This window comes from Tenrec ecaudatus, chromosome 1 (assembly GCF_050624435.1).
Source record: "Tenrec ecaudatus isolate mTenEca1 chromosome 1, mTenEca1.hap1, whole genome shotgun sequence".
In the NCBI taxonomy this organism is placed as follows: Eukaryota; Metazoa; Chordata; class Mammalia; order Afrosoricida; family Tenrecidae; genus Tenrec; species Tenrec ecaudatus.
Window position 1 is genome coordinate 85,619,853 of NC_134530.1, and position 19,102 is coordinate 85,638,954.

Consider the following 19,102-nt stretch of genomic DNA (forward strand, 5'->3'; position numbering starts at 1 on the left):
GTGTCCCAGAGACCTAACAGAGCCATGAAGAAACGTTCTTTAGGACTGAATGTTAAAGGGAGTCTGCAGGCAGGCTGAAAAGCTCGCTAGGTAACCACCTGGATCCACCTGTGTGGAAGTGGGAGAAATGCAGCAATAGAGAGACTGTTGAGTCTGGTCATGGACACCCGTGGCCCTGGTTCGCAGGGACTAGAGAGAGATGAGAGCAACAGGCTGGTCTGAAATGTAAAGAGTTTTTGTGGAACTGGAGCCTGTGGCATGATGTAGCCCAAGGGAACTAGAGTTGTGGGGAATTTGTGAAGGGGGCCCATGGTCAAAAGGCCAGGTGGCCAATGGGCACCCTGCTGAGACTAAATGAGTTGACCAGGATTGGAGCATATGATACTAAGATTTTTGAGCCTGTGAATTGGTGCACATTTCTGCAAACTTTAAGGATGGCCTGTCCTTATTTGACTTTGCTTATGGATGCAGACTCACAAGGTTCTAATTGGAATGAAGTTTCCTCACATCAAAGAACATGCTTGTCTCCTCAGAGCACTGGGTTGACACACAGGGCAGTATAGAAATTGGATATCCAGAATGGGGAGATAAAAGTATGAGGTGGCTGGCTTACCAACTTTCATGGGTGGGAGAATATGTTGATAGTTTAATAGCAAAACCAGGTGGCACTCTTGTAGAACTTGAAAGAGGAAACTTTTTTACCCAAAGTAACTTAACATTCCAGAAGATCTGTAACCTGATTGGCGGTTGGGTGTAGCTTTTATACTTTATCTGCACAAGGAAGGGCAAGGTCACAAGGAAGGGTTAGAACACAGAAGAATGGGTAGGGATTTCTTGTGCAGACAAGGTCATCAGTGAAGGAGGGAGGGGTCTTGGGATGGGGTGTTCTGGGAATGAAGAAGAATTGGGCTGAGGCAGTGCACTGGGTTTCTTTTCCAATGGTTGAAATTCCCTTTTAGGATTTTCCTTACAATAGGATTATAGGATTGTGGTGTAGGTGTTCACATAACTGCATTGTTAGACATAGAATTCTTTGTTTTAGTCACTTATAGAATATTATGTTTAAATGAGGCTGGCACATTTTGAATTCTATTTATTGTAGTTTTATCCTGTTAGGCACACATATTTAAATTATGCATGCTTAAAGAGCTGTGTGAACGTGTCAGGTTGACAAGGGGTGGTCTCTTGTCCTTACATAATTTCATGTCAACTTGAAGATCTGTAAAAGTGTAAGGGTGGTTATCAACCTGTCATCAGGTCACTGCCTGATGGTGCCTCCTTGAGGGTGTGGCCTTCTCATAAGGAGGGCCCTGGGGACCTCCCCTTCTCCTGCCTCCTTCACCTTCCTGCTGGGCTGATCCTGATTGCTGCAAGATCCTGTGTTGCTTCCACAGCTAGTGGATCCACCTGATGTTGCACCTACCGCTCTTCTACATTCTGCATCATTGCATGTGGCTGCGTGGGTCTGAAGAGGGGCTGATGGACTAGTATTGGACTTAGGACTTGTCTTGGACTGGGCTGGGATGCTTTCTTGATATATAATTACTCCTTGATATAATGCTCTTTCTTATACATCTGAGGGTCTCTTAATTTGTGTCTCTAGTCCGCCTGGCCTAACATAGTTCTTAGAGACTTGTTTTGCACTGATCCCTTCAGTAGAGCGTGGACGTCTTCCTTTAATGTCATTGCTTCTTGATCATATGAGGAGGTGTCCCCCCAAATGGATTTTTTTAAAAGCTATGTATTTAAAATTTTTAAATAAAAATCTTATCACCTTCAAAGTGATAACACTTAATGCATTTGTCAAATTTACGATTCCATTCTTGGAAACATTTTCCAAACTCATCTTTTTGGATGGCTGACAGCCCCTCCCTCATATTTTTCCCCCTTCATCTCTTCTATGTTGTCAAATTGCTGTCCTTTCATGTCGCTCTTTAGTTGTGGAAACAAAAAGAAGTCTCACAAGGAGTGAGGTCAGGTAAGTCAGGTGCATGGGGCAAGAGAGGCATGCTGTATTTTGCCCAAAACTGGCACACTGAGATGGCTGAATAAGCAGGTGCTTTGTTGTGGTGGCAAAAACAGTCCCCCTTCTGCCACAAATCTGGCCTTTTTTGTCACACACCGTTATGTCATCTTTTCAGAACCTCTAAATCAGTGGTTCTTAACCTGTGGGTCTTGCTCCCTTTGGGGGTTGAACAACCCTTTCAAAGGGTAACCCGATTCATAACAGTAGCAAAATGGCAGTTATGAAGTAGCAATAAAAGTAATGTTATGGTTGGGGGGTCACCACAACACGAGGAACTGTATGAAAGGGTCATGGCATTAGGAAGGTTGAGAACCATGGCTCTACAATCTAGTAGGTTCTTTGACTGAGGCTTCATGTGGGGATCCTGCAAGTGAATTTTGGACTCCCACTGTCATCCATAGCTTTCTGCGAACCAGATACTCACAATCTAAGCTCTGATACTCTTTCTCTTTCAGATTTGGACTATATTGCTTTCAGTCCTTGGATCACATACCAGCTGTTGAGTTTCTTCCATGTAGACGTGGGTGACGCCTCACCTTGTTTGAAGAGAAGCCTTTAAGACTCCAGATGCTATTCTTTATGAGAGCCGGGTGTCATCTAGTTTCTTCACTACATTTTGCTGTAGTGTCCATATCTTCAGTGCTCTCTAGTATCGAGCAGGGCCATGACATACGAACGAATTGTTCTTAGATCTGGGCTACAATTAAATGTGAGCCCCAAGTCCATTCTGTCAATACGGAGGGGTGATGTGTTTCATGGAGGTTAGAGGTTCTCTAGCTCACTCCTTAGGAGGCTGCTTTAGAAGGGGCCTGCCTTCATCGTGGTGTTTATCCTCATGCTAGTGAACTCATATCGTGTTTGTCATTTTGCGATAGCCTAACATCACTCATCATAGTGGTTTCCAGGATCTTCTATGTCATAAGGAGTTTAATGGTTTCATTGATCTTCTTAAGGGATGCATAATATTTCACTATGTACTGGTTTCTCTGTTTTTCTATTGATGGGCATCTGGGCTATTTATGACTTCCTGCGATTGTGAACTGTGCTGCAATGAACATGGGAGAGCATGTGTCTGTTCCCGTTGGGTCTCATATCTTTGGGAGTCTGTGCCCAGCAAAGCTCTTCCTGGGTGGTATGCTCGTTGATTTGGACATCTCCATATTGATTTTCACAAGAGTGGTACATATTTACCAGGCCACCAGCAATGTAAAAGAACTCCAATGTCTCCTCATCTACCCCAGCATTTGTTGTTATCTTTTTATTTGAATTGGGCTAGCTTTGTGGATATAAGATGGATGATATCTCATTGTTATTTTGATTTGCATCTCTTAGGTGGCTAATGACGATAAGGCTTTCCTCCTGTGTTTGTTAGCCATTAGAGGGTCGCCCGTTGCGAATTGTCTGTTCATGCCTATTGCTCACCTTTTAATTTGATTATTTAATTTATTTTTTCTCAAGCAGGTGTTGCAGAATTCTATAGATTTTAATAATTAGTCCCTTGTTCATTAGGTCATTGATACATATTTTTACCCTACCAGTGGGCTCTTGTTTTACTTTTTTTGATGAAACCTTCTGAAATGCATAATGCTTTATTTTTAATAGGTACTTGCCATCTATTTTGTCTTCTAATATGCGTGTTTCTTTTTTAATGTTTGGTAGTCTGTGTATGCCCTTCAATGGGGCCTTAAGTTTATCCCAATTTTCTCATTGATGATCCTTATTGCGCTGGGATTTACATTAAGGTTTCTAATCTGTCTTGTGTTCATTTTTGTGCATGGGGTAAGTATGGTATGGACTGTGTTTAATTCCTCTGCAGATGGAGATCCAATTTTTCCAGGACCATTTGTTGAAAAGTGTATCCTTTTCCCATTTAAAGATTTTTAGTTGTTGTTGTCCTTTGTCAAAGTTTAATTGTCTGTAGCTGGATGCTTTTATTTCTGAGTTTTCTGTCTTGGTCCATTTCTCTATGGCTCTAGTACCAGGCTGTTTTGACTACTGTGGCTGTGTAACAGGTGTCAGTTGGGGCGCTGCCAGACCTCCTCCTTTGTTCTTTTCGAGAAGTTATTTGCTTTCCCTCTTAATATGAAGCTGGGAATTAGTTTTTCCCATTTCCTTAAGGAATAAAGTTGGGATTGGATCAGAATTTTGTTGTATTTATAGATTTCTTTAGGTACTGGTGAAACTTTTACATATTAAGTCTTCCTATCCATGAACATGGAGATATTCTTCCATTTGCATAGGTCTATTTGACTTCTTTTAGTAATATTTTATGATTTTCTTTGTATAGGTGTTTTATTTATTTGGTTAGGTTTATTCCTAGTTTTTCACTTTTTTTGTGTGTGGCTATTGTAAATGGGGTTGTTTTTTCAGTTTCTTTTTCAGAGCTCTCATCGCTGCTATATGGGAATCCAGTTTCTGATTTTTCATCTTGTATCTTGATACTTTCACAGATCCCTCATTTGTTTCCAACACTCTTTTTATGGAGCCCCAGGGGTTCACTTCATATAAAACCATATACTCTGAAAATAGCAAGAGCTTCACTACTTGTTTTCCCAATTGTATTCCCTTGGTTTCTTTTTGTTTTGACATTTCTGCTTAGGACTTACAGCACAATGTTGAATTGGAAAGGTGATATGGGGAACTCTTGCTTAGTTCCCTTTTTTCAGGGGAAATGCTTTTCCCCTTTCAGTGTGATATTAGCAGTTTTTGTTTATGTTGGGTTTTTTTGTTTTGTTTTTACAGGTATCCTTTATCATGTTGAGAAAGTTCCTTCTATTTCCGTCTTCCTCCTTTTTTTTTTTTTTTAACTAGAGGTGGATCTTGGTTGTTGTCAAATGCTTTTTGAGCATCTAGTGATATGGTCATGTGGCTTTTATTATTATTTTTTATCTTGCTATGCATTAATTGTTTTTCTAATTTTGAACCATCCTTGCATTCTGGGTATGAATCTCATTTGTCATGTTATTGTTATTGGATTCTACTGGCCAGAATATTGTTGGGAATTTTTACTTCTATGTTCATAAGGGATATTGGTCTGTAGTCTTCTGTATTTTTGGGCATTTTCTTGGTTTTAGAATGAAGGTTATGCTTCATAAAGAGTTCGGTAGTTTTCTGTAGTCTTGAATAGTCTTTGTAGAATTGATGACAGCCTTGTGAAGCCACCTGGTCCTGGGCTTGCCATGGTTGGAAGTTCTTGATGACTTATGTTTCTTATTTTGTTATAAATCTGTTAAAGTTTTCTATATATGTTTATGTTAATGTGGATAGATGATGCATTTTTAGGCATTTGTCCATTTCTTTTTAATTATCAGTCTTGTTGGAGAACAGTCTTGTTGTGGTGTCAACCTTTCATCTATTGGCATCATTTCTCACCTTATTTTTATCAAGCTTGCTAGCAATTAGTCAGTTCTTGTTGTGGTGTCAACCTTTCATCTCTATTAGCATCATTTCTCACCTTATTTTTATAAAGCTTGCTAACAATTAGTCAGTTGTGTCCATCTTTTTATAAAAATCGACTTCTTAATTTTCATTATTTTTTTTGTTTTCCAGTTTGTTTATTTCTGCTCTAATCTTTATTATTGATCTTCTTCTACTGTTGGAGAGATTCTGTTACTTTCCCTTGTTCTAGTTATTGGAGGTTTGTGTTAAAGTGCTGATTTTGGATCTCACCTTTTTTTCAACTATGTGTTGATTGCTCTCACTTGCCTTCTGATAACTGCTTTTGTTGTGTTCTAAAAGTTGTTGTATATTGTGTTGTTGTTATCATTTGTTTCAAGACATTTCTTAAATCCAAGTCATTTTTAAGTAGTATGTTGTTCAGCGTCCATGTGTTTGTGCTTATATTCCTATTATTGATTTCCATTTTTATAGACTTGTGCTTTGAAAAGATGGATTGTAGGAGCTCAGTGTTTTTGAACTTGAGGCTTGCCTTGTGGTGTAACATATGATCTGTTCTAGAGTATGTATCATTTGCTGGAGAAGGATGTGTTGTTATTGAATGTAGTGCTTTCTACATGTCTAAGAGGTCAGCTCGTTGATTGTGTTGTTTAGCGCTTCTGTTTATGTATTGAGTTTCTTCCCTTAGGATCAGTTTTCCTTGAGTGTTGTGTTGAAGTTTCCTACAGTTATTGTCAAGCTGTTTGTTTTTGTTTTAAACTCTGTAGCATTTGATTAATCATTTGGTCCATATATGTTTAAGGTTATGCTATGGGTGTATTGTTTCTCTAATAATAGGTAGGCGCCATTCTTGTCTCACCGTATCTTATTTGCCTTGAAATTGACTTTGTCAGAGATTATATTGCTACTTCTGTCTTTTTATGGTTGCTGTTAGCTTGCTAGATTTTTTTTGCCATCCTTAGATTTTTAGTCTTTTGTTTTGTTTTTGAGTTAAAGTGTGTCTCTTGTAGGCAGCAAATATATAGGTCTTGTTTTCTAATCCAGTAACTGCTACTTTCTGTCTTATGATTGGTATATTTACATACATTCTGTATCATTATTGACATATTAGGGTTTGTTGCTGTGGGTTTTTTTCTCTAATTGTTAAATTTGTTTTGTTTTATTGAGTTCCTTGTTCCTCCTCTATTTCTGTGCCCCCTTCTTCATGCTTGTTTCTGGATGGATGGTGGTGTCCTATCTGATTCTTTCAGATTTACCTGCTGTTGTTGATTCTCTGTCCTTAGTGGTTTGGTTAATACTTTTTTATAATGCTGGTCTTGTTTTTAAGAATTCCGTAAGTTTCTTGATGTCTGGAAATACCTTTATTTCTCCTTCATATTTGAAGGATACTTTTTATGGATATAAGATTCTTGGTTGGCAGTTTTTCCCTTTCAGAACTTTACATATCTCATTCCGTTGTCTTCTTGCCTTTATAGTCTGCTTATCCCTATCTGTTATCCTTTGGATGTAATGGTTCTTTTTTCTGTAGCTGCCTTTAGGATTCATCCTATTTTTGGTTCTCTCAGCTTCTTGAATAGGTATATCCTCCCTTCTTTGTGATGGTTGAGATATTTTCTTTTGTAATTTCTTTTACTATTTTCTTTGTACATTTTTTTGTTTCTTTTTCTTCCAAGATCCCGTTGAGACTTAGGTTGTTTCTTTTGATTGTTTCCCCACATCATTCTCCTACTTCCTACGAGGTAGGTCCTTTGCTTTTTTGTGAATTGTATCTTTCATTGATTAGTCAGTATGGTTGTCTTCTTGCTAACTGATTTGATTTTCCTTTTTCCCATTCTAATCCTCAGGTCTGTTCCTATGCTATCTAGGTCTGTTATCTCTTTGTTTACCTTCTGGTGTTCTGTTTGGTTTAGGATCTTCGTTTTCAATTTCTTCCATTGTTATCTTGAGTGATCCCACATCTTTCATTGCTTATAATTCTATATCTGTTACTTTCATAGCTTCTGTTGTGTTTTGGTGATTTTTGTGTGTGTTTGTTTTTATTGATTTTTGTTTGTTTATTTCTTTATTGTGGTTGACTGTGGTTTCCTCAGCATCTTGGTACAGCTGCTAGTGCTGTGTGAGATGCTGGTTATGTAGAGGCATTTCACTCTGTCTAGTGATATTGGGGAGATCTAATTGGAGCTGGAAAATATACAGTGGTAAAATGGAGAAAAGGAGAGAAGGATGGGAAAGCAGGGAAGATAGGTAGGTAGGATAACAAGCGAAAATAAAATAAAGTTAATAATAATGATAAGTGTTTGCCTGGAGATTCCAACACATTGATTAAAGTAATAGGAAAATATATTTTAATAGGGATAATCAGAAATTATAACTTTAATGAAACATGCCATGAGAAAAAAGAGTGGAGAAAATAAAAATGGGTGGAATTGCTGGGAGACAAGCAACAAAAGATAAGGGCCTGGTATGGATGCTAATTTATGTTGCTATCGCAATGGGAAGTAGGTGAGTCTGTGTGTGCACTCCTGGGGTTGGTGTGGGGAGCTGTTCCAGTGGATGTTCATGAAAAAGGACTGCCTGTTTCTGCAGGGGAGTGGGTTTCACATGAGGGTAGTAGAGCTACACCAGAAGGGGGCACTGGAAGAGGAAGTTGGAGAGAACTCTGGAAATATGGGAATATCGTAGTAGAAACCAAGTAAAAAACCCGAAAAAGCAAATGAAAATATAACTGTCTCGTGGATGGGAAACCTGCTCTTTGATGGGGTTATTTTGTTAGCACATGTACTGTGGAGGGGTGGTGGGCAGGTGGTTGGTGAGGTCACCAAAGCTCAAAACAGGTAGGAGGAGGAAGGAAAAAAAAAAGAAACAAACAAAATCCCAAACAAGCAAAAAGTTAAGCTTGGGTCCTGATTGTGTCCGCAACAAGTTGCTCATGCAGAGCTCTTTCAGTTACGCCGTTTGGCTGGTCGGAATGCCTCGGGGACCAGAAAATCAGCTGTGCTGAGGAGCAGAGCTCACTGAAATGGTTCCTGCTACCAATCAGTGGTAATTGATGGTAATCAATGGTAATCAATGGGGCAGGAGATTCTGTCAGGAAGCATCGCTCTTCTCCCACCTGAAGAAATGTGGGTCTGCCCATCATAAATTCCAATTCTTACTGTCAGAAAGTACAGCATATCCCTCTGAGTGGATCTTCTCTGGGCATTGCTGACTGTCTTCCAATACTTGTTGTCTGGGGGCCATCCTGCCTCTTTTCCCCATAGTTTCTGGCCCTTTGGTTGGTTATCTGCCAATCAGGCTTTTGTAAGGCTGGAAATGTCTCCATTTGATCTTTGACGACTTCCAGTTTTGCTAGATTTATGCTTCATATATGCTCTGATTATTCTGATTGTTAATGGAGGTTTACAGCTGTTTCTTCTCATTTAAAAAATCATTTTACTGGGGCTCTTACAACTCTTATCACAATCCATATATCCATCCGTTGTGTCAAGCACATTTGTACATATGTTACCATCATCATTTTCAAAACATTTTGTTTCTACTTGAGCCCTTAGTATTGGCTCATTTCCTACCCCTCCCCCACATTCCCTCCTTATGAGCCCTTGATAAATTATTTTTTTTTCATGTCTTACACTGACCACTATCCCCTTTCACCCACTTTTCTGTTGCTTGTACCCCTGGGAGGGGGTTATATGTCAATCAGTGTTATAGGTTCCCCCTTTCTCCCATGTTTCTTTTCACTCTGAGTCATGCCCCATTAGCAAATGAAGGTCCCCAAAGCACTGAGCCGTTATGGAAGAGCCTACACTGAGCGGGCATTTCCTCCCTGGTTGTATTTTGACAGCCTTTCATACTGGGAGTCCCATCCTCCAGCAGCTCTCTACCTGACACTGTTCTATTGCTCTACATGATGTTGTCCGTGGCTCATCCCTCGGAAATGAAGAGGTTATTTTTTTGTAGCCTGTTCTGACTCTGGAAGCTCCACTGAGACCTCTTCACCTTTGGTGTTCCTGCTGTTATTTAAAGTATTCCATCGCTCCTAGCCTCGTAGCGACACACACACACACACACACACACACACACACACACACACACACCACCACCACCACCACCACCACCACCGCACACCACCACCACCGCCACCACCACCACCACCGCCACCACCACCACCACCACCACCACCACCTCCACCATCACCAGCACCACCACCACCGCACACCACTACCACCACCATCACCACCACCTCCACCACCACCTCCACCACCACCTCCACCACCACCACCACCACCACCACCACCACCACCACCACGTCCACCATCACCAGCACCACCACCACCTCCACCATCACCACCATCATCACCACCACCTCCACCACCACCTCCACCACCTCCACCACCACCTCCACCACCACCACCACCACCACCATCACCACCACCACCACCACCACCACCACCACCACCACCACCACCACCACCACCACCACCACCACCACCACCACCACCACCACCACCACCACCACCGCACACCAATGACTGGCAGGTGGTGGAATTCAATGTAAGACAGCAACCAATTCGTTAACTGCACTTCTTCCTCCCATTGGTAGTTTCTTCACTTTTCAGGTGTTTTCTGAGTACTTGGCAGACCTGCTCACCTTCTCATGGTCTTTTTATTTGATCCCCACAGGTCGAGAGGCCACAATGTCTGCTGGAGAACAGGGACCCAGGAGCTTCTATGTGGGCGTGGATGTTGGCACAGGCAGCGTCCGAGCTGCTCTGGTAGACCAGAAGGGGATCCTCGTGGCCTTTGCAGAGCAACCAATTAAACAGTGGGAGCTTCAGTGCAACCACCATGAGCAGTCCTCCGAGGATATCTGGGCAGCATGCAGTGTCGTCACAAAGGTATGGGCCACCTTGTGGAGTTTGCTCCCTCCACGTGCCCCCCTGCACCCACCCTGTGACCGCTCGACAGAGACTGTGCCTGTAGGGAACTCACGGTCTAGTGGCAGAGATTAGTGAACAACTGCGATAACGATGGGGAGGTAGCAGGAGCACAGTAACTGTGACTAGAACTGGGGAGAGAGCTGCTTCTTTGAGGAGGCTCAGGATCGATGCAGAAGAAGTTGCAGACTCTGGAAAACTCACTCATGTCATAGATAATGCATGTTGTGCCTTTTTCACATGCCACACGCTGTGTAGAACATATTAATATAGATTGTGCAGTGGAATCCTCACAAAAATGTGCGAGTCTTCTTCCCCCGAGGAGGCCTGGAGGCGTAGTTGGCTATGCATTGGGGTTCCAACCATAAGGTCAACAGTGCGAAACCACTAGCCGTTCCATGGGAGAAGAATGAGGCTTTCAACTCCTACAAAGAGTCACAGTCTTGGGAACTCAATGGGGTGCTTCTGCCCGGCCTTATGTGGTCACTATGAGTTGCCATCGCCTCGATGACTGAATTGGATTATTCTCTAAGAAAAAAGGCCTGGTGGTGACCTGCTTCTGAAGAACCATCCATCGACAACCCCATCTGATGCACAGTCTGCCCTGATCCACACGGAGTTGCCGTGAGTCAGTCGTGAAACACCCTGCATCTGATCAGAGAGCAGTGTGAACTCCGCGGAAGAATTCTGGCCTTTCACGCGGGACACCTGGTTCAGTTCCCAGCCAGTGCAGCTCATGTGTCATCACCGCGCATCTGTCAGTGAAGGCTTGGACTTTGCTGGGATGCTGAACATCTTTCTCCAGAGCTTCAGGGCTTCAGTGACTAGGAAGGAAGGCCTGGGGATACCCGTGTGGATCACCGCACTCTGACCCGAAAGCCATCACGGAGTTCTTCATCCCATTGTAACGGCCTCTCCATGAGTCAGGGCTGGCTCAATCGCTGCTCACAACATAGCTGCTCACCACAATCACGTCACTAGCCCCATCTTTTTTTTATTTTTGAGGAGAAAATAGAAAGAGAGAGGCGGTGAAGTAATATTACCAACATCCATGCACTTAGGAAGCCACAGAAGTAGGAGGGAAGCTGAAGCAGTCTGATCCACAGCTTCCTTTTCACATTCTCCACCCCACCCACCCCCAATGGACAAGTGAGGGCAACAGCATTTGGGAAAGAGCTGGAGGCATGAGAACACAGTCTGCTCCGAGCAAGTGCGGAAATCAGGTTGGACCGGAGACTGTCGGACAGGAGACATGCACACATTATTCACGCATAGTGGCTTTGGCTGTAGCAGAGCATTGGGCTCAACCTGCTGGCTTGGGGAAAGAAACTGGATCATACTTGTTAAATTCTAAAGTTTCATTTGGCCATATGATTATTTTATTTCCTGGGGATCAGGAATAGCAGAGCCTCTTTGGTACCATTCCCGCCTGCCCCCCCCCCCCCCCTGCTCCCTCAAGGGAGAAATAAAATCCTGTTTTCCTTTACCTCCCAGTCCCTAGTTTAGGTCCTTAAATATTCATGAGGTGCTTGGTAATTTGCAGCTGGACGATTCACCATTCCGCCCTTCGTGATCAGGCTGTTCAAACTTGCATGAGCTCTGGGCTGCTGCGAGTGCCCCAGAGAAGAAGGCCGAGGGAGGAGGTGGGGTGAGTGGCACAGGAGAATCGCCCAGGGATAAAAGAGGGGTCACATCTTCTCTTCTGCCTGTTTAATTTCCCCCCTGGCTCCCGGTCTCCCTCCCTCCCCTGCCTCTGCCGTGCTGCGAGAATCTTCTGCTCTTTGCCCTTGGGTCTCCTTTGTTCTAACATATAGCCTTTCTTTCCATTAAGGAAATTGTCTGAAGAAAATGTAATCCCCTGATGAAAAGGTACTTAAAAAAAAAAAACAGGTCTCTGCTAAGTTACAGCTTGGTTTAATGGTAGATTTTTAATCAACTCCCCGTGGTGGCCAACTTGTCATTTGTTGGAGCCCCGTTAGCCTCACTGAGTTCTGTGATCATTAGTTCCAAGTGGTGCTTGTTGACTGTAGCAACCCTGAATAAAGCCAGCGGGCCTCTAGCCATTCGCTCAAGGAGCGTATGATGATGTGCCTATGGATGGGATAGGATCCATCTACTTGGAGCAGCAAGCTGAAACAAGATTTTAAGAAAAAGCATCCTTATGTGTGAGAGGAAGCACACCGAAGTGGTTAAGCGCACAGACTGTAGAGCCAGATTACCTGAATTGACATCTCGTCTCAGTTTTCTCATCTGGAAAATGGGAATAATAATTGTGCCAATCCCCATAGGATTGCTGGAGGTGAAATGAGTTAAGGCCTGCAAAATACTGTAATAGGGCCTGGATATGAGCAAGAACGAGGCTTTGTGTGGTGCTGCACAATTTGAAAAATCATATAAACAATACGATGCTGTGTTGTGGGTTAGGCAATGGACTACTGAGTATCAGGTTTCCAGTTCAAACCCACCAGTCACTTCTCCAGAGAAAGATGAGGCTGTCTGTTCCCATAAACATTTAGAGTCTTGGAAACCCTATGTGAGTCTGCTAATAATCATTGGATCTCACTTAATGGCCGTTTGTTTGTTTCTTTCTTTCTTAGAACAAAAATGAGTGAGTTATGGAGAATAAATTCCTAAGGTAAAATACTGAAAAATCAAATAACTGTAGCGAGTCACTCTAATAGTTTGAGTTTTATCTGTGTAGAATTTTGAGGAGCAATGGTCTAGGGGACAGAACATATCGTGGTCTGTCCTTGCTTCTCCATTCCAGGAAGTTGTGAGCCCCAGAGAAGTTGTACTTCTTTCTTTCCTTTAAATCAGTGGTTCCCAACCTGTGGGTCGTGACCCTTTGGGGGTCGAATGACCCTTTCATAGGGGTCACCCAATTCATAACAGTAGCAAAATTACCGTTATGAAGTAGCAATGAAAATAATGTTATGGTTGGGGGGGGTCACCACAACATGAGGAACTGTATGAAAGGGTCGTGGCCTTAGGAAGGTTGAAAACCACTGCCTTAAAACATTCACACTGTCTGAGGAGATTATTCCTCCTTCCTCAGGTTTATAATGAGAATGTTGATGATGGTAATCAATGATGCCAATGGCAGCTGATGTTTATTGGGTTCCAGTTATGTTCCAGGGACTATGTTAAGCACTTTATACTTTATTTCATACTAGCCTTTGGAGGTATTTATTGTTATTTCCATTTTACAGATGGAAATAAAATGAGGTTGGAAGAGGTAAATAACCAGTTCAGTATCATATGACTAATAAGAGGAAGAGGTGGGATGTTGCTGCTGCTGCTTCTGCTGCTGCTGCTTCTGCTGCTGCTGACACCTTCATGCTTCTTCCACTGCTGCTGCTGTTACTGCTTCTTCCACTGCTGCTGCTGTTACTGCTGTGACTACTGGACTGCTGCTGCTTCTGCTGCTGCTGACACCTGCATGCCCTTCTCCTTACCTTACTCTCCAGCCTCCTCTCTCTACACGCCCTTGCCTTGAGATTGTATGACGCTCTGTGGAGCTTCCTGCATTTGCCATTGTGTGTGCATTGATGAGCTTACCTGGGTTGTTGTGTACTCAGTTTACTAAATTATACATGCCCTTACGAGACTGTTAATGCTTGTTGAACACTTGAGTGAATGAAATATAACTGTCATTTTTTCCACCTCCTACACCTGTCTAATTCCTGGGTACCTTCTAAGGTATGTTGAAACACAACTTCCTCTTGGAAAGATTTCTTGATGTCCCCTGGATAATCCCTCACCGTTTGCAAACCTTAGAGGAACGAGTGTGTGAAAAGGCTTCTGCTTCCCCATAGCTCACCATCGTCATCATGAGGAGATCAAATACACCATCAGCAGATTAAATGGGTGGCTTCAACAGGTTTTTGAAGATCCCTCATGTTTTAATTGTTGGTTTCCTTGCTCCCCACTAACTGAGTTCTTAGAGAAATTCACCCCTGGTCCTCAGCATTTAACACAGTGCCTGGCACAATAAATGTCTGTGAAATTAATGTTACCTAGAAAGAATGACAAAAGGACGACTCCTCTCACTTTGTTGGCTTGTTGCAATAGCTCTGTAAGGTAGACAGGACACCCGCCATCCTTCCTTCCTATTTGACACATGAAAAAATTGAGGTTCTGTGTGGTGGTAATGGGGTGTGCTGCTAACCAGAAGGTTATCAGTTCTAACCGGCCAGCTACTCCACTGGAGAAAGACGAAGCTTTCTACTTCTGTAAAGAGTTACAGTCATGGAAACGTACAGGAAAGTTCCACTTTGTCCCATAGGGTTGCAGTGAGTCAGACTTGACGCGATGGCAGTGAGTTGCTTTTGTTTGGGGAGGGACAGACAGGCCTAGCACCACAGAATGATGATTCCGCATAGTCTTCACTTCCATACTACTAGCTGCGTGTAAAACTGGCAAGTTTTTATTGGGCCAGTGCCTAGCAGGACTACATGGCTCTGTGAAAGCACACATGTCCTGGGGATATTCACAGTTCCTGTTAGAGGCTTCATCCCTTTTTTGGAGCCGTAAGTCGTAATTTCCCCAATTAGATGAGAGCATTACAAGTTAATAAAGGATTAGTACTTAATGTCCATTAGGAAAGTAAACTGGACTAATCATTTAGTTAACAGGCACTGCCAATTTTCTTTTTTTTTTTAGTTATTTGAATATTTCTTGAGCACTTACTATGCGTTATGCTTTTTGCTAAGCACTGGCGCATATATATGGAGCTATGCCACAACTTCTGCCCCCAAAATGAAGTAGTTCAATTGCATGAGGATAAAGTTAACACCTATGAGGCCCATGAAGTGCTGTTTTGTTCAAGCCAAACGTTACTAGCGCTCTGTGTAATGGTTGGGAAGGTAAGGGCAGAAGAGGGATTGGACCAGGTTTGGGTGACGAGCACATTCTCAGAGGCTTTATGGCTTACAAAGCACATGGAGAGCTATCACATCCTCATTACAAGTTAGACAGGAAAAGGCTTATTCCTATTTTACAGTTGAAAAAACTAGAGAAAGGTGGGCCTTTCCAGGGTCTCCTAGGTAGTATGTAAACAGCCTAAGTATGATGGGTCAAGGATCAGACCTTTGGGATCATCTCCAGTACCACACTTTCACTGTGATCTAGATTTTAGTAAGGGCCTCGTAAGGAATCTCCCCACTCCAACCCAGCTTCCTTGCAGCTGGTGTAATGCAAACCATTTCATACCACTTTTTTGCTTATAGCCCACAAAAGCATCACACTACTATTTTTTTTTAATAAATCATCTTATTGGGGGCTCTTACAGCTCTTATAACAAACCATATATCAGTGTATCAAGCACATTTATACATGTGTTGCCCTCATCATTTCCCAAACATTTTCTATTTGAACCTGTGGTATCAGCTCCTCTTTTCCCCCATCCTTCTTCCCATCCTTCCCATTCATGAACCCTTGATAATTTAGAAATTATTTTTATTTTCATATCTTACACATCCGCTGTCTCTTTTCATCCACATTTCTGTTGTTCGTCGCCCTGGCGGGGGGGTATATGTCGATCATTGTGATGTTTCCCTTTCTACCCCTTCTCTCCCCACCTTCCCTCTACCCTCATGTTATCATTACTCTCACTATTGTTCCTTCACCCTACTATTTGGATAGAACTCAAAATGGTTCACATGGTGTGCTAATGGGCTTTCCTGACTCACCTCATGATGCCTCTCCCAATTCTCTGCCTTCTAGCCTCAGCGTGTTCAAATATGCAAGCGTCTCTCTAGCCCCCAGGGTTTTGCACACATTTCCTTCTGCCTGCACATTATTTCTGCCCCTGCCAACATATTTATCAACTGTTCATTCTGTTATAGAACATAAACAGTTTTATTGAGACAATCAATATATAACACACACACAATAGTCCATTCATATCAAGAAGCTGTATAATCCTAACCACACTCAATTTTAGAATGTTTTCTTATTTTTTTTACTCTTTGTTATTAGCTCCCCACATCCCCCCCAATCTCCCCTGCTGTATCCCCAAGAAGCAATCCAATGACTATCTCTATAGATTCACCCATCCTGCATTTCATAAACCAAAAAACCATACCAAAAAAGTCAAAAAAGCTAAAAAGTATAACAAATAGAGAAAATAATTCTACTGGATAATTAAAAAGGAAAAAAAATGTCCCAAGCCCACTATCATAAAGTTGATTTCAACTCATAATAACCCTATCAGAACTGTTCTGTTGGGTTTCTGAGAGTGTAAATATTTATGGAAAACAGTTTTCCACCAGTGACTGGTGGTTTTGAACCACCAGCATTATGGTGAGGAGCCCAGGGCTTAACCTAGTAAATCATTAATGCTCCTTTCAATTGGAGGATGCTGCTTTAAAACTTCTGCTAACTTGAAAATCAGTTCCTAAGGGGATTTTTTTTTAACTCACTGTTATCCCCGAGTAATTCTTATTTTAATTGTTAAATACTTGATCACTACCTTGAACTTTCCTTTCATAGAGCCTGACACAATATTTAATAATTAAAAAATAATCTGTCTTTCTGTGTTTCAAAAGGGCAGGAACTAGTTTTTGCTCACTCCATCTCTAAAATACTGTAGCCTAAATTAAAAACAAAAACAAGTTTCTATGGAGCCTTTCTGGCCGATGGTGACCTCTCGAGCTGCCCAGGGCTATCAGTGACTGACCTCTGGGTAGACTTGAACCATGGTAACACTTTGCACCACTCAGGGACTCCACAGTAGACTAGGAAATGTAAAAGGAAAGGACGAAGAAGAGGAACTTGGACTTCACCGCTCCCATCTAATGGAGAAAAGGTGAGAACAATGTGACTTGAGAATTCTAAGAGAAGACAGTGAAAACCAGAAGAATGGCATTCACAGAAGCATCACAGTGGGAATCTTCGAGGACCGGTTCTGGTTCTGATGATGATGATGATGATGATAGAAGTGTCCCTGGGAGAGGGACTCTGAGGCCAATAAGAAATCAGGTATCAGGCATCAAAGAACAAAAATCAAATCATTGTGAATGAGGGGGAGTGCAGATTGGGGACCCAAGAACCATCTGTAGGCAATTGGACATCCCCTTACACTAGGTTCATGTGGAGGAGACGAGCCAGCCAGAGTGTAATGTAGCAATGATAAAACATACAACTCTTCTCTAGTTCCTAAATGTTCCCTCCCCCCCACTAACATGATCCCAATTCTACCTTACAAATCTGGCCAGACCAGCAGATGCACACTGGTACAGATAGGAGCAGAAAATACAGGGAATCCAGGACAGATGATCCCTTCAGGACCAGTGGTGAGAGTGGCGATACTGGGAGGGTGGAGGGAAGGTGGGGTGGAAAGGGGGAACAATGGTCTACGTATAACCTCCTTCCTGGGGGATGAACAGCAGAGAAGTGGGTGAAGTGAGATGGCGGACAGTGTAAGATATGACAAAATAGCAATTTATAAATTATCAATGGTTCATGAGGGAGGGGGCACTGGGGAGGAAGGGGAAAGAATGAAGATCTGATATCGAGGGCTCAAGTAGAAAGCAAATGTTTTGAGAATGATGATGGCAAGAGGTATACAAATGTGCTTGACACAGTGGATGTATGTATGGATTGTTGTTTGAACCCCCAATAAAATTTTAAAAATTGTTTTTAAAAGAAAAGAAATTCTAGAATTGGTGTGAGCTCAATGTTGACCTGTCTAACGACAGTCTCAGAATTACTTGGAGGGAATAGAAATGAAGTTCAAGGATGCCAGTTATTGGCAATTTAATTCTGTGGGTGAGGTTCTGGGATTAGAGTTTCTTGGAACTGGAAGCTTGGAAGGGATGCATCTCTCTTCTCAGCATCCATCCTCTGTGCCTGGCACACGTAAGTGCTTGATGTAGATTGAACTATGGTCTCCAAAATTCTCTCCCTCACCTCTGTCAGTGAATGCAGCCTTATTTAGGGAAGCAGGTTTGTGTGTTTCTTTTCAGATCTTATCATGTAAGTTAAGGAGTAATGGAATCTTATTAGATGACATTGAGTCTGTCCCAATTCTGTGACTTTGTGTCCAACAGAATGAAACACTGTCTGGTCCTGGATCATCCTCACAGTTATGTTTGAGCTTATTGTTGCGGCCACTGTGCCAGTCTATCTCCGGGAAGGCCTTCCTCTTACTTGCTCACCATCTACCAAGCATGGCTCTCCTCCAGAGATTGGTCTCTTTGAAAACATGGCCAAAGCGCAGGAGATGATGGATGTCTTGCCATGCATGCTTCTGAGGAGTATTTTGGCCACACTTGGCCACCTTGGTACATGGCAGATTTGTTTGTTCTTCAGCCTTGCCTCTTCAGATCCCTGCCAGTGGTGGATATCCTGCCCTAGAGAATTTTTGTGCTCTTTGATTTACATTGCCTCAAACTGGCAGTTCTGGCATCTGCAAGGGATTCACATTTTGTTCCTTTTAAATATTCTTTGAGTTTGGGGAACAAAATGAGGTCTGAGGAGGCAAGATCAGGGCTGCAAAGTGGATGAAATAAGGTTCCCCAACAAAATTGTGGTTACCACGGCCCTTGATGCCATAAAAAAAATGAGAAAGTCCATTGTCATGGTGCAAAAAGAAAAAAAAACATTCCTTCGTGTATGTCTCCTGACATTTTTTCCCACCAATATAGTTTTTAGTTTACTTAAAACTCCATAATAAACCCCAATGACTATCCAGTGTCCTTTGAGAAAGAATACCTGTTCGGTACCACCCCCACCACAAGTCACC

The 19,102-nt window shown here is 42.4% G+C and overlaps 1 protein-coding gene across 4 annotated transcripts in view; it reads left to right on the forward strand.

The window, feature by feature from the left end:
* FGGY (FGGY carbohydrate kinase domain containing) overlaps nt 1–19,102 on the forward strand; it is a 540,059-nt gene that overhangs the window by 27,549 nt on the left and 493,408 nt on the right. For all 4 annotated transcript variants that reach the window (XM_075556875.1, XM_075556868.1, XM_075556883.1 and 1 more), the window contains one exon: nt 10,103–10,317. In XM_075556875.1, the coding sequence (XP_075412990.1) occupies nt 10,117–10,317 (201 nt within the window). In that variant the 5' untranslated portion in view covers nt 10,103–10,116. The remainder of the gene's footprint in view (nt 1–10,102; nt 10,318–19,102) is intronic.